The sequence below is a fragment of the Harpia harpyja genome, chromosome W, assembly GCF_026419915.1.
Source record: "Harpia harpyja isolate bHarHar1 chromosome W, bHarHar1 primary haplotype, whole genome shotgun sequence".
In the NCBI taxonomy this organism is placed as follows: Eukaryota; Metazoa; Chordata; class Aves; order Accipitriformes; family Accipitridae; genus Harpia; species Harpia harpyja.
Window position 1 is genome coordinate 34963628 of NC_068968.1, and position 14333 is coordinate 34977960.

The 14333-nt window shown below is 47.0% G+C and overlaps 2 protein-coding genes across 3 annotated transcripts in view; both read right to left on the bottom strand.

The window, feature by feature from the left end:
- Positions 1-14333, bottom strand: part of LOC128136236 (zinc finger and BTB domain-containing protein 5-like) — a 450489-nt gene that overhangs the window by 83175 nt on the left and 352981 nt on the right. The window lies entirely within an intron of this gene.
- LOC128136239 (E3 ubiquitin-protein ligase RNF38-like) overlaps positions 1-14333 on the bottom strand; it is a 218132-nt gene that overhangs the window by 43811 nt on the left and 159988 nt on the right. The window contains exons 4-5 of the mRNA XM_052775485.1: positions 9500-9713; positions 1462-1629 (exon numbers count right to left, since the gene is read on the bottom strand). Coding sequence (XP_052631445.1) covers positions 1462-1629; positions 9500-9713 — 382 coding nt within the window. The remainder of the gene's footprint in view (positions 1-1461; positions 1630-9499; positions 9714-14333) is intronic.

Below are 14333 nucleotides of genomic sequence, written 5' to 3' on the forward strand. Positions count from 1 at the left end.
CCATGAGATGGTTCCTGAAGTACAGGGAAGGCATCAGTGCAGGGCCCAAATACCAGATTAGGCTCAAGGCCAGTGCTTTTATCATAATTCTCCCAGGCAAAACACCACCAAGCACAGCAAACTGCAAAAGCCAAAACCAGCCTTTAACAAGCTCTCAAATTTGATGTACAGCAAAAAAAGGGAGCATGGCACGGATCAGATAAAACAATGTTGAGGACAGTTAAGTGAACATCACAACCAGCAACTGTTAAACTGATATAATAATTATAAGTCCCCTCCAATACACTCTGGTCAAATCTGTTGTTATCTCAAACCCTTCGAGCCCTGTGTTGGGCACCAAAAAGGACTGTTGTGGTTTAACCCCAGTAGGCAGCTAAACACCAAACAGCCGCTCACTCACTCCCCTCCCCTCAGTGGGATGGGGAAGAGAATCAGAAGTGTAAAAGTGTGAAAACTCATGGGTTGAGATAAATACAGTTTAATAGGTAAAGCAAAAACTGTGCACAGAATGGTCTGAAATGCAAGGTCTGTACTCTGCTTCTTGCCTTCCTCACTCCCCTCAGGATCTTGAGCTCCACTCAAGCCAAGGCTGCCACATCCTCAATTAGTTCTTCCTTGTTCATGAGCAGCAGATCCAGCTGTGCATCCCCCCCCAGTTGGCCCATCCAACACCTGTATTAAGAAGTTTTTGTCATCGTTCACCCCCTGCAACACCCTCCAGAAGCCTCCTGGACTATTTCTGTTCCATTATTGCCCTTCCAGCAGATGTCAGGGAGTTTCAAGTCCCCCATAAGAACTAGGGTCTATAATCTGGAGACTTCCTCAGGTTACTTAAAGAAGGTCTTGTCCCCTTCTTCACACTGATCAGATGGTCTGTAACAAGCTCACATCATGATATCACCCCTTACTAGTCTCTTCTCTGTTCCTGACCCACAACCTCTCAAACAGCCTGTCACCCATTTCCTAGAAGAGCTCTATATGCTTGAGCTACTCCTTCATGTAAGGGGCAATCCTCTCTGCTTCCTTGCCTGTCTTTCATAAAGAGCTATTAGCTGTAGCTGTACCATTTTATAAGACCATTTCCAGATAAAAGCTCTAGGTGAGATTCCTAAAAGTACTTGATGAACTTTGAAAGTCTTTTCCTGTAAGCATCTGAATATATGTAGAATAGCTGCTAATGGATAGGGTAAGAGACCAGATCATAAACCAGCATCCATTTTGAGTCAAAAATACATGAGAATATGGTATAATTCTATGAAGGGAGCAGGGAAGCACAAAACATTTACTAGCTCTAAAGCTTGCACTATTGTATATACCATATTATATATACCATTACAATTTACCCCAGGAAATAATAGTTTTTATTTTACATCAGGGAAAGCTGTATGGGCAGTGAAACTCCAGGCTTTCCACCTCCTAAGCCTAAGTCCAGGATCAATATAACTAGAGAACCATACTTACTGGAGGAGGCACACTACAGATAGGAAGGTGCTGTCCACTGAATACCACAGAACAACCTGGGACCTGCTGTGTGCTGCAGGGTGGTATGTGCTGGGCTGTACAAAGTGGAATTCCATGTGGTGCCACCGTTGTCACCGTGTATGAGACGGGGACTGCACCTTGATGGATCTGCAGCAAAAACACAAGTGTATGAAGCAAGCTGTTACAAGGGCTTTGGACAGTTATGGCGTGGCATAGAAAACAAGCTTTCACCTAACAACAACAAAGTATTTTTTTACTCTGAAGGTATTAAAGAAGGCAAATACCTGTAATCCATGTCCTTTAAAAAAAAAAAAATTCTATTGGAGTATTTGGAGTATCACTCTTCAGTCAGCGCTTTTAGGACAAGGCCAGGAGGGAGCTCTCAAGATGTTAAGTCCTCCATGACACTTAGAGGCACTCAAAAGCATCTCAAATTCAGCAAAGCTGCCCCTCCCACACACTAAAGTTAGTTCTTAGAGAAAATAGGCAGCAATAACTCCCACATAAAAGCCAGTCAGAAAAAGGGGTGTAAAAAAACCCCTACAAGTAGCTAAAGAATCTTTTCAACTCGTCCTTGCAGAGTGATTAAATGTTAACCCAGAGACTTATATCTTTGAAGAAAAAGAACTTCAGATATAGATAGATTTTCTTTCCTGTAAAGAAACCAATCTCTGAATGCCTACTCAGAGCAACACTCCAGGGATGTGTCTTAACATGACTAACAACAGTAGTTGAAACCAAAGATTAATTTAAAAGCTGAAAAAGAAAAGGTTACATATTCATAAACATGCCTCTGAGACAATATCCACTAAATATCTACAAACATGGTAGAGGACATGATGGCTTACAGGTTTTTTTAGTTAGCAATATTCACTTAGAACTCAATCATCAATCCAAGGGTAGAACGTACTCTGGACCCACACACTCCTCAATTCCTTGTACTACATCAGGAATCTAGCAAAAACTGCAAAGAACCGTAGGTAAGGAATGTGGATACACAGAAGGCAATTATTTTGAAGAACCTTCCTTCACAACCTACTAAAATGGAATTCACCCTTGGAAAATGAACAAGCAAGAACAGCTCATTACAAAGATGAGAATAAATAAATTGGAGAGTGCTAACCTACTGAACTGGCCATGAGATGCAGAGGCCAAAACAGGAACACCACACAGATGACTGAATAAAACCTCAAATCTCAAAACTGCACATATTTGGGAAAAAAAACCACTCAGCAGAAACAGTGACTTTGACCTAGTTCCAGTTCAGGTACCAATGCAAATATTTTATATGTGAGCTATCAGAGAGTTTTTAATGCCATAACTGTCGGATGTTTGAGGACAGTGCCAGATGTGATTCAGGAGAGCTTACCACTGCTCTCAGTGCAGAAAGAAAGAAAAAAAAAGAGAAAGTGGTTCCCTCTCTAGAGTAGTCTGTGCAAAGCACTATCATGGAAGACCCATAGTAACTCTGAAAACACTAACACCTTGTGGAAAGTGCTTGGAAGGTAGTGACAGCATCATAGAACAATCGTTTCTCAGGATGATGCTGCAAGTCTAATCACGCAAGGACAAACACAAAATGTATTTTTGTTTTGCGATACTTCAGTAACTCAACTGTTCAGATACAAGTGAAGGCTGTGACATGGCCAGAAAGACTATTGTCTTTAACCCATGCACTCTGCTCTGGGTGCAGATACTCCTTATTGATCAGCGCTCTGCACAGAAAATACATCAGTGATCCGCTGCTGTACTGAATGCAAGTCACTTTATAAGCTGTGCTGTAAGAATTGCATTTTAAGCCTGGCAGTTTGTGACCTGGATATAAAATCATAGAATCATTTAGGTTGGAAAAGACCTTTAAGATCATCAAGTAAAACTGCAAACCCAACACTGCCAAGTCCACCACTAAACTGTGTCCCTAAGTGCCACATTGTATTGGGTTTGTGTGGCAAGGTTTTGGTAGTGGGGGGGGATTACAGGGGTGGCTTCAGTGAGAAGCTGCTGGAAGCTTCCCCTATGTCCAACAGAGCCAATACCAGCCGGCTCCAAGACGGGATTGTTGTGACCCAAGTGCAGGACCCGGCACTTAGCCTTGTTGAATGTCATACAATTAGCTTCGGCCCATCGATCCAGCCTGTCCAGATCCCTCTATAGAGACTTCCTACCCTCAAGCAGATCAACACTCCCGCCCAACTTGGTGTCGTCTGCAAACTTACTGAGGGTGCACTCGATCACCTCATCCAGATCATTGATAAAGATATTAAACAGAACTGGCCCCTATACTGAGCCCTGGGGAACACCACTTGTGACTGGCCACCAACTGGATTTAACTCCATTCACCACAATTCTTTGGGCCCAGACATCCAGCCAGTTTTTTTACCCAGCAAAGAGTACACCCGTCCAAGCCATGAGCAGCCAGTTTCTCCAGGACAATGCTGTGGGAAATGGTGTCAAAGGCTTTACTAAAGTCCAGGTAGACAACATCCACAGCCTTTCCCTCATCCACTAAGCAGGTCACCTTGTCATAGAAGGAGATCAGGTTAGTCAAGCAGGACCTGCCTTTCATAAACCCATGCTGACTGGGCCTGATCACCTGGTTGTCCTGTACGTGCCGCGTGATGGCGCTCAAGATGATCTGCTCCATAACCTTCCCTGGCACTGAGGTCAGACTGACAGGCCTGCAGTTCCCCGGATCCTCCTTCTGGCCCTTCTTGTAGATGGGCGTCACATTTGCTAACCTCCAGTCAGCTGGGACCTCCCTGGTTAGCCAGGAATGCTGATAAATGATGGAAAGTGGCTTGGTGAGCACTTCTGTCAGCTCCCTCAGTACCCTTGAGTGGATCCCATCTGGCCCCATAGACTTGTGTGTGTCTAAGTGGTGTAGCAGGTCACTAATCATTTCCCCTTGGATTATCATAGGGGGCTTCATTCTGCTCTCCTTCCCTGTCTTCCAGCTCAGGGGGCTGGGGACCCTGAGAACAACTGGTCTTACTATTAAAGACTGAGGCAAATCAGGCATTAAGTACCTCAGCCTTTTCCTCATCTTTGTCACTATGTTTCCCCCTGAATCCAATAAAGGATGGAGATTCTCCTTAGCCCTCCTACTGTTGTTAACGTATTTATAGAAACAGTTTTTATTGTCTTTTACAGCAGTAGCCAGATTAAGTTCTAGTTGGGCTTTGGCCCTTCTAATTTTCTCCCTGCATAATCTCGCAACATCCTTGTAGTCCTCCTGAGTTGCCTGCCCCTTTTTCCAAAGGTCATAAATTCTCATTTTTTTCCTGAGTTCCAGCCAAAGCTCTCTGTTCAGCCAAGCCAGTCTTCTTCCCCACTGGCTCATCTTTTGGCACATGGGGATGGCCTGTGCCTTTAAGATTTCCTTCTTGAAGAATCTCCAGCCTTCCTGGACACCTTTGCCCTTCAGGACTGCCTCCCAAGGGACTCTGTCAACCAGGCCCCTAAACGGGCCAAAGTCTGCCCTCCAGAAGTCCAAGGTAGCAGTTCCGCTAACCCCCCTCCTTACTTCTCCAAGAATCAAAAACTCTATCATTTCATGATCGCTGTGCCCAAGACAGCCTCCAACCATCACATCACCCACAAATCCTTCTGTGTTTGCAAACAACACGTCCAGCAGGGCACCTCTCCTAGTTGGCTCACTCACCAGCTGTGTCAAGAAGTTATCTTCCACACACTCCAGGAACCTCCTAGACTGTTTCCTCTCTGCTGTATTGTATTTCCAGCAGTCATCTGGTAAGTTGAAGCCCCCCAGGAGAACAAGGGCTAGTGATTGTGAGACTTCTCCCAGCTGCTTATAGAATAGTTCATCTGCCTCTTCATCCTGGTTGGGTGGTCTATAACAGAATCCCACCATGATATCTGCCTTGTTGGCCTTTCCCCTGATTCTTACCCATAAACACTCGACCCTTTCATCACCATCATCAAACTCTAGACAGTCAAAACACTCCCTAACATAACCCACCACCTGTCCTTCCTTGCCTATCCCTTCAGAAGAGTTTATAGCTGTATTGGCTTTGTGTGGCAAGGTTTTGGTAGCGGGGGGGGGGTTACAGGGGTGGCTTCTGTGAGAAGCTGCTAGAAGCTTCCCCTATGTCCAACAGAGCCAATGCCAGCCGGCTCCAAGATGGACCCGCTGCTGGCCAATGCTAAGCCAATCAGCGATAGTGGTAGTGCCTCTGTGATAACATATTTAAGAAGGGAAAAAAGTTGTGGCGGGCACAGAAACTGCAGCTGGAGAGAGGAGCGAGAACATGTAAGAGAAACAACCCTGCAGACACGAACATATGTGAAGAAGGAGGGGGAGGAGGTGCTCCAGGTGCTGGAGCAGAGATTCCCCTGCAGCCTGTGGTGAAGACCGTGGTGAAGCAGGCTGTCCCCCTGCAGCCCATGGAGGTCCACGGTGGACCAGATATCCACCTGCAGCCCATGGAGGATACTATGCCAGAGCAGGTGGATGCCTGAAGGAGGCTGTGACACCATGGGAAGCCTGTGCTGGAGCAGGCTCCTGGCAGGACTCTCCGTGGAGAGAGGAGCCCACAGAGCAGGTTTTCTGGCAGGACTTGTGACCCCGTGGGGGACCCACACTGGAGCAGTGTGCTCCTGAAGGACTGCACACTGTGGAAGGGACCCATGCTGGAGCAGTTCGTGAAGAACTGCAGCCCGTGAGGACCCACGTTGCAGAAGTTCATGGAGGACTGTCTCCTGTGGGAGGGACCCCACGCTGGAGCAGGGGAAGAGTGTGATGAGTCCTGCCCCTGAATAGGATGAAGCGGCAGAGAGAAGATGTGATGAACTGACCATAATCCCCATTCCCCGTCCTCCTGCACCACTGGGGGGATAGGTAGAGAATCCGTGAGTGAAGTTGTGCCCGGGAAGAAGGAGGGAGGGGCGAAGGTGTTTTGAGATTTGGTTTTATTTCTCATTACCCTACTCATGTTGACTGGTAATACATTAAGTTAATTTCCCCCAAATCGAGTCTGTTTTGCCCATGATGGTAATTGGTTGAGTGATCTCTCCCTGTCCTTCTCTCGACCCATGAGCCCTTTGTTATATTTTCTCTCCCCTGTCCAGCTGAGGAGAGGGGAGTGATAGAACGGCTTTGGTGGGCACCTGGCATCCAGCCAGGGTCAACCCACCACAATAGCCATCCATTGCAGCACTCCAGTTGTGTGTCATCCCACCATGTTTCCGTGATTGCAACTATGTCATAGTTTTCCAGCTGCACAACAGCTTCCAACTCCTCCTGTTTCCTGCCCATGCTGCGTGCATTGGTGTAGATGCACTTCAGTTGGGCTATTGATCCTGCCACCTTCTTTGGGGGAGAAGCCCTAATTCCTATGTGACTGTTCTCAGGTGCTTCCATGGTTTCTAATGCATTGACAACCCTTGTTTCTTTGCTGCTGCGTGGATCTCCATCCCCTACCTCCACTGAGATGGCAGACCAAAGGATGTCGCTAGCACACTGTCCCTCAAACACTGGCATACTGCCCCCAGGCTTATCTGTAGCGAGCCTGGTTTTATCCCTTTTCCCTTCAAGTCTAGTTTAAAGCTCTTTCAATGATGAGCCCTGCTAACTCTTCAACAAAGATCCTTTTCCCCCTTTGAGACAGGTGTACCCCATCTGTCACCAGCAGGCTTGGTGTCATGTGGACTGACCCATGATCAAAAACCCCAAAATTCTGCCAGTGACACCAGGCTTGGAACCAGGTATTGATCTGCTGGCTCTTCCTGTTTCTTCCCTCATCATTCCCTGCAACTGGAAGGACAGAGGAGAACACTACTTGTGCTCCTGAACCCTTAACCAGTCATCTCAAGGCCCTGAAGTCTCTCTTGATTGCCCTTGGACTTCTTGTTGAAACTTCATCGCTGCCTACCTGATAAATCAATAATGGAACATAATCTGAGGGCCATACCAGGGTAGGAAGTTTTCTCACCACATCTTTAACCTGGGCCCCAGGGAGGCAGCAGACTTCCCCAAGAAGTGGGTCCCATCTGCATATTGGGCCTTCTGTTCCCCTCAGGAGAGAGTCTTCTATGACAATGACTCATCTTTTTTTCTTTATGGAAGCACTTTTGATGCAGGGTGTAGGCCGACTTAACCTTGGCGACACCTCCAAGCTAGATGAACCATCGTCCTCATCATTGTTCGGTTGCACTTGCAGAGCCTCCTACCTATTATGCAAGGGCACTGGGGAAGGTGGGGTAGTCACAGAGGAGATGCACCTGCTGCACTGGGCAGGAACTTGTCGCCGTTGCCCCCATCCCTTAAGTCACCATGTTCAGTCAGGTGGAGAGACGATAGGGAATCCTCCGTATCATGTGTCCTGTCTGCCTGACAGGCCTGTCCCAGGGAAGGTAGGGTGTGATTCCAGTAGTCTGTCTATCTCTCAGACTCCCTGATACTCCTCAACCTACTCACCTCCTCCTGGAGCTCTGTCACTAAGTGGAGGAGTTCATCTACCTGGGTGCACCTCCCACAGGTGTACTCACTACTGCTGTCCAGTACTGGCCTAAGAGTAGGGCATACCCTGCAGCCTGACGCCTGGGTGGAAGCATGTTCCCATCGGAGCTCTGTCTGGGAAGCTGCATCAGTCGTGGTGGGTGCAGAGTTTAGAGAGGCCATGGCCTTCTGCTGGGTAGATACCATTTCTCCCTGGTCAAGCTGGCAGAGCTACAGCGCCCTTCCTGCGCACTCTTCTGCGTGAACTGCCACGCGAACTGCTGTGCCATGCCCTTGCTGACACACCATGCCCTGTTTGCCCACCCTGGTTGCTACTGCTCCCTAGGGGCTTCTTTTATACCCCAGGCCGGGGCTTGGCCATCGTTGCTCCTGGCCCCACCCAGGTCTCATCAGCAGCTGTCGCACGAGCTGTGGGCTCCTGTCGTGTCTCTCGGCTCCCCCTGAGGTTTTCCTGGTTCAGGAAACCCCCTTGTACAGCATGCTAGAGCACTCTGCTGTGGATCATGCCAGCACTGGAGCTGCTCGCCTCAGCGACTGAGTGCTAGTTTTGGTTACACCGCATTTAAATCTCCCGCCGCTGCTCCTGGCCCTGCCCAGGTCTCGTCAGCCACTGTCACACGAGCTGCAGGCTCCTGGCAGGTCTCTCGGCACCCCCTGAGGTTTGCCCAGTTCAGGAAACCCCCATGTACACCGCACTAGAATGACCAGTTCTGTCCCCAGTTAATGAATGTAACTGCATAGCAAGAAACACCCTTGGGCTGCATTCTACTGATTTGAACAAGAAAAGGCTATATCAAGAGGACAATTTCCTTTAAAGAGCCTCTATTATGGAATCCTACTCCTCTTCCTGTCTCAGGGAAGATCTAACTTATTTTTCTGGACTAGCTGCAAATGTCATTTTCTCATGCCTTTTAAGGAGCTGGTTGAGGCTAGAATGAGTAATTTAGTGATGAGATGATATTATCATGAGTTCATAGAATCATAGAATTGTTTAGGTTGGAAAAGACCTTTAAGATCATCAAGTCAAACCATTATGAGTTTTGCTGTTATATAGGCAGTCAATTATATGCATTGTGAATTCTATTTTTAAAGAATATATTTAAGCTGTGTAAAGCACTTTAAGCTAAGGAGAGGTACTTCATATGCAGTGAAGTAAAATACATTATTACCGTAGCATATCTTAAACTAAATTAACTTCAGAAGCAGAAGAGTCACATTTCAAAGGTGGGATGCAGAGATCTTCAGAACTGTGCCAATACACATGGACAGACCGTTGACTTTCACTCTTGTCTATTAGAGTCTAGATTTTTATTTTTTTCTTAAGTAACAAATGTATCAATGTTTTCACTGCAGCTCTCTATACACTGATACTACTCAGAAGAAAAAAAGAAAAAAAACCCCGCTCTACAAGAGGACTAATAGGAGTTAGTGTTATGTGACCTCCATTGCCAACTAATTTGTCGAGGAGGATTTGCTCTCTTCAGAGCGGAACACACAGAATTTAAGACATTTGCATCCATGTTCTCAACACACTCTTACCGGATCATGAATGTCAACCATCACTGTGTTCTGCTGTGGCGGGTGAGCAGCTGGGTGCAACATACGATGGGATATATTTGGAGGGTTAAAGGCTTGGGGCTCTTCTATTGTTTGCTGCTGTCCATAGGAGAGATGATGATAGTTTTCATCTTGGTTAACAGAATTGTGTCGAGACAGACGATCCCTTCTTGCTCTCTGACAGCGAACAGGAGGACTAAAAACACATAAAAAGATGAAAGATCACATTAAGAAAGGTTTGTGGCACTTATAACTAGAAGCACAAAGAACTCAATAGTAAGGATATTTTTACACTGGAAAGTTTTGCTAGGCTAGGTATGTTAGTTTGTCATACAATCTCTCATTCAGAAAATTTCTGAAAGCCCTAGCATAGATGCTTATTTCAGCATGAGTGCTTGAGCATAGTTTAATACAAGAGAGGAAACCAGAAGCATTTTTATAGAAATATTACCTTCACAAAACTTGTTAAAAAAACATTTGAGCACTTGATTCACAGAATCATAGAATGGTTGAGGTTGAAAGGGTCCTCTGGAGGTCATCTAGTCAACCCCACCCTGCTCAAGCAGGGCTATCAGGAGCTGGTTGCCCAGGACCATGTCCAGATGGCTTTTGAATATCTCCAGGGAGGGAGACTCCACAGTCTCTCTGGGCAACCTGTTCCAGTGCTCAGTCACCCTCACAGTAAAAAAGTTTCCTGATGTTCAGATGGAACCTCCTGTATTTCACTTTGTGCTCATTGCCTCTTGTCTTCTCACTGGACACCACTGAAAAGAGCCTGACTCGGTCCTCCTTGCAGCCTCCCTTCAGATATTTATATACATTGATAAGATGCCGCCCGAGCCTTCTCTTCTCCAGGCTAAACAGTTCCAGCTCTCTCAGCCTTTCCTCATAGGAGAGATGCTCCACTCCTTTAAAACCATCCTTGTGGCCCTTCTTTGAACTCTCTCCAGTATATCCATGTCTCTCGTACTGTGGAGCCCAGAACTAGACACAGGACTCCATGTGTGGCCTCACCAGTGCTGAGTAGAGGGGAAGGATACCTCCATCAACCTGTGACACCCTGCCACTTGGTCGTTATCACAGGCCTAGACAGACTGCCGACATCCTGCCCCCGACATTGGAAGTGTAAGCAGGGTCCCACCCACATTCCATGTAAAGTCTGAATCTCTCAAATCACACTACCACTGGTGGAGCCAAGGGGTGTCGGGACTCTCACCCCCATTCAAAAGGCATTTGCATGATTGGCTGTTGCTCCCAGATGACCTGGACACCAAATGTTTCTAGCAGTTCACTAGAGCCATGGCATCGCTTATAATCATGTGTTTGCTATTGGGAATCCGGTGAGTCACTGTATGCGTGCATCATGTTGGGTCTGGCTGGGATGGAGTTAACTTTCCCCATAGCAGCTCTCATAGTGCTGTGCTTTGTATTGCTAGCTAGAAAGGTGTTCATAACTCTCCTGGTTTCAGCTGGGATAGAGTTAATTGTCTTCCTAGTAGCTGGTATAGTGCTATGGTTTGAGTTTGGTATGAGAAGAATGTTGATAACGCTGATGTTTTCACTTGTTGCTAAGTAATGTTTAGACTAAATCAAGGATTTTTCAGCTTCTCCTGCCCAGCCAGCAAGAAGGCTGGAGGGGCACAAGAAGCTGGGAGGGGACACAGCCAGGGCAGCTGGCCCAAAGTGGCCAACGGGGTATTCCATACCATGTGACGTCACATCTAGTATAGGAACTGGGGGGGTGGGAGGATCGCTGCTTGGGGACTAACTGGGCATCGATCAGCGGGTGATGAGTAATGGCACTGTGCATCATTTGTACATTCCAATCCTTTTATTATTACTGTTGTCATTTTATTAGTGTTATCATTATTAGTTTCTTCTTTTCTGTTCTATTAAACCGTTCTTATCTCAACCCATGAGTTTTACTTTTCTTTTCCCAATTCCCTCCCCCATCCCACTGGGTGGGGGGAAGTGAGTGAGCAGCTGCATGGTGCTTAGATGCTGGCTGGGGTTAAACCACGACAGTCATTTTTGGCGCCCAACGTGGTGCACGAAGGGTTGAGATAACGACAAACCTGACCAGAGCTTGTTAAAACAAATTTCTTAGAAGCATTTATTACATTGGTCTAATAGTCGCTGGTCACTATGTTGATTTATGTGTTCTTAGAGTTGTTGCTCTGGTTTTTAAAGTTCTGTTATGTATCACCTCGCTTGCTCTTTGTAGTCCCTGTTCTGCTGCTTATCATCCATGGGAGGTGGATTAAGGTTTTCACTTTCATGTATTGTGTAACACTGGTTTATGGTGTGATAAAGTTATCGGTTGTGGGATTAATCCGGTATTTGCACTTAGCATTGTCACCTCTATACTTTGGGAGCCATCTGTGGGAAACTATTTAATAATTACACCATTTACCTTTCCTCCTTGGAAAACCAGTCTATGGGTGGGGTACCTTTCTTCCCTTTTCCCTTCTCCTTCTGTCCAGTTACAACTGTGTTTGAGAATTTTGAAAAATTTGAATACCCTTGTGTCGTGGTTTAACCCCAGCCAGCAACTAAACACCACGCAGCCGCTCACTCACTCCCCCCCACCCAGTGGGATGGGGGAGAAAATCGGGAAAAGAAGCAAAACCCGTGGGTTGAGATAAGAACGGTTTAATACAACAGAAAAAGAAGAAACTAATAATGATAATGATAACACTAATAAAATGACAACAGCAATAATGAAAGGATTGGAATGTACAAATGATGCGCAGTGCAATTGCTCACCACCCGCCGACCGACACCCCGCCAGTCCCCGAGCGGCGAATCCCTGCCCCCACTTCCCCGTTCCTATACTGGATGGGACGTCACATGGTATGGAATACCCCGTTGGCCAGTTTGGGTCAGGTGCCCTGGCTGTGTCCTGTGCCAACTTCTTGTGCCCCTCCAGCCTTCTTGTTGGCTGGGCATGAGAAGCTGAAAAATCCTTGACATTAGTCTAAACACTACTGAGCAACAACTGAAAACATCAGTGTTATCAACATTCTTCGCATACTGAACTCAAAACATAGCACCGTACCAGCTACTAGGAAGACAGTTAACTCTATCCCAGCTGAAACCAGGACACCTTGGGATGTTGAGACCAGCACGGTCCTAGCCCTACTGCTAGGAATTAGCATGCTTCTGAATGTGGTTCAGCTCTCGTTTAAGGTTAAACAACTATTTAAGAAGATCACCCAGAGGTCTGCCCCGAGGCTGGATAATTATGAGTGGCAGGGTGTGTGGGGTAGTATGGGCAAGTACCTAGAAAAGTGGGCACCTCCAGTGTTTTGGAAATTCACCCCTGAACAAGTGCAGAATCCAGAAGAACTAGCAAAATATTTGGAAAAGGTATGCTGTCACCCTGGTAACTCCAGAGACACGAATTGCTGCAACGTGCTGGGGCCTGGCCCATGCCTATCGAGCCCTGTTAAACACCACTCAGTACCCTCAAGGGGAAGAGAAGGTCTCTGGATCTAACAACAAGACAACAGGCACTGCGGCTACCCAAACCTCGGCAATGGGGACTGTGGTCCCTCCAGCCCTGGCGACGGGCACTGCGGCAAGCGGTACTGCAACTGAACCAGCAGACCAACCTGCACCAGTATCAGTTGCCCCCGTACATAAAAAGAAATATACAAAAAAATCAGTTCGCTTAGCGAAGGATGAAGGTGAACCAGGGTCATCACGGGAACAGGAGGAAGAGGCAGAACCAGAGGTAATCACCCGGTCCCTATCCTTGAGTGAGCTGCGGGATATGCAAAAAGATTTCGTCTGCCGTATAGGTGAGCATATTATCACCTGGCTTCTCCGATGCTGGGACAATGGGGCTAATAGCTTGGAATTACAAGGTAGGGAAGCCAAGCAGCTGGGATCCCTTGCCAGGGAAGGTGGCATTGACAAGGCAATTGGAAAAGGGGCACCAGCCATCAGCCTCTGGAGGCGACTCCTGTCAAGCGTGAAGGAAAGGTACCCCTTCAAGGAAGATGTTATATGTCAGTCAAGCAAGTGGACCACCATGGAAAGAGATATCCAATATCTGAGGGAATTAGCCATGCTAGAGACGATTCATTATGACCTGGACAACCCACAACTACCCAAAGATCCAGACGAAGTCCAATGCACACGACCCACGTGGCGGAAGTTTGTACGGAGTGCACCATCCTCCTATGCCAACTCACTGGCAATAATGACCTGGAAAGATGAAGAGGCACTGACAGTGGATGAAGTGGCTCGCCAACTCCGTCAATACGAAGAAAATCTCTCCTCCTCCCTACAAGCCTGCATTTCGGCTGTGGAGAAGCTGTCCGAGGATTTCCAGCAATTCAAAGAGGAGATGTCCTGTTGCCCACCTGTAAGGACCAATGTCTCAGCTATTAGGAGTGAGCGCTCCTCTGCCCAAGAGAGAGAATATAAAAGGTACACACCGCGAGGTGCCCTGTGGTTTTACCTATGAGATCATGGAGAGGACATGAGGAAATGGGATGGAAAACCTACCTCGGTCCTAGATGCACGGGTACGTGAGCTGCGAGGAAAAACCACCACAAAAGGGGATTCTCCCAGGAAAAATGCCGCTCCAGTTTCTAAACAGAGTAGAAGGGCTGATCTTATTTCTGATCCTCTTGAAGGGACTTCTGAGCCAATTTTACGAGAAGTGAATACTGGATACTCTGACCAGAATTAGAGGGGCCCTGCCTCCAGCCAGGTGGAGGAAAGGGATAACCAGGTCTATTGGACTGTGTGGATTCCATGGCCTGGCATGTTAGACCCACAGGAGTATAAGGCTCTAGTAGACACC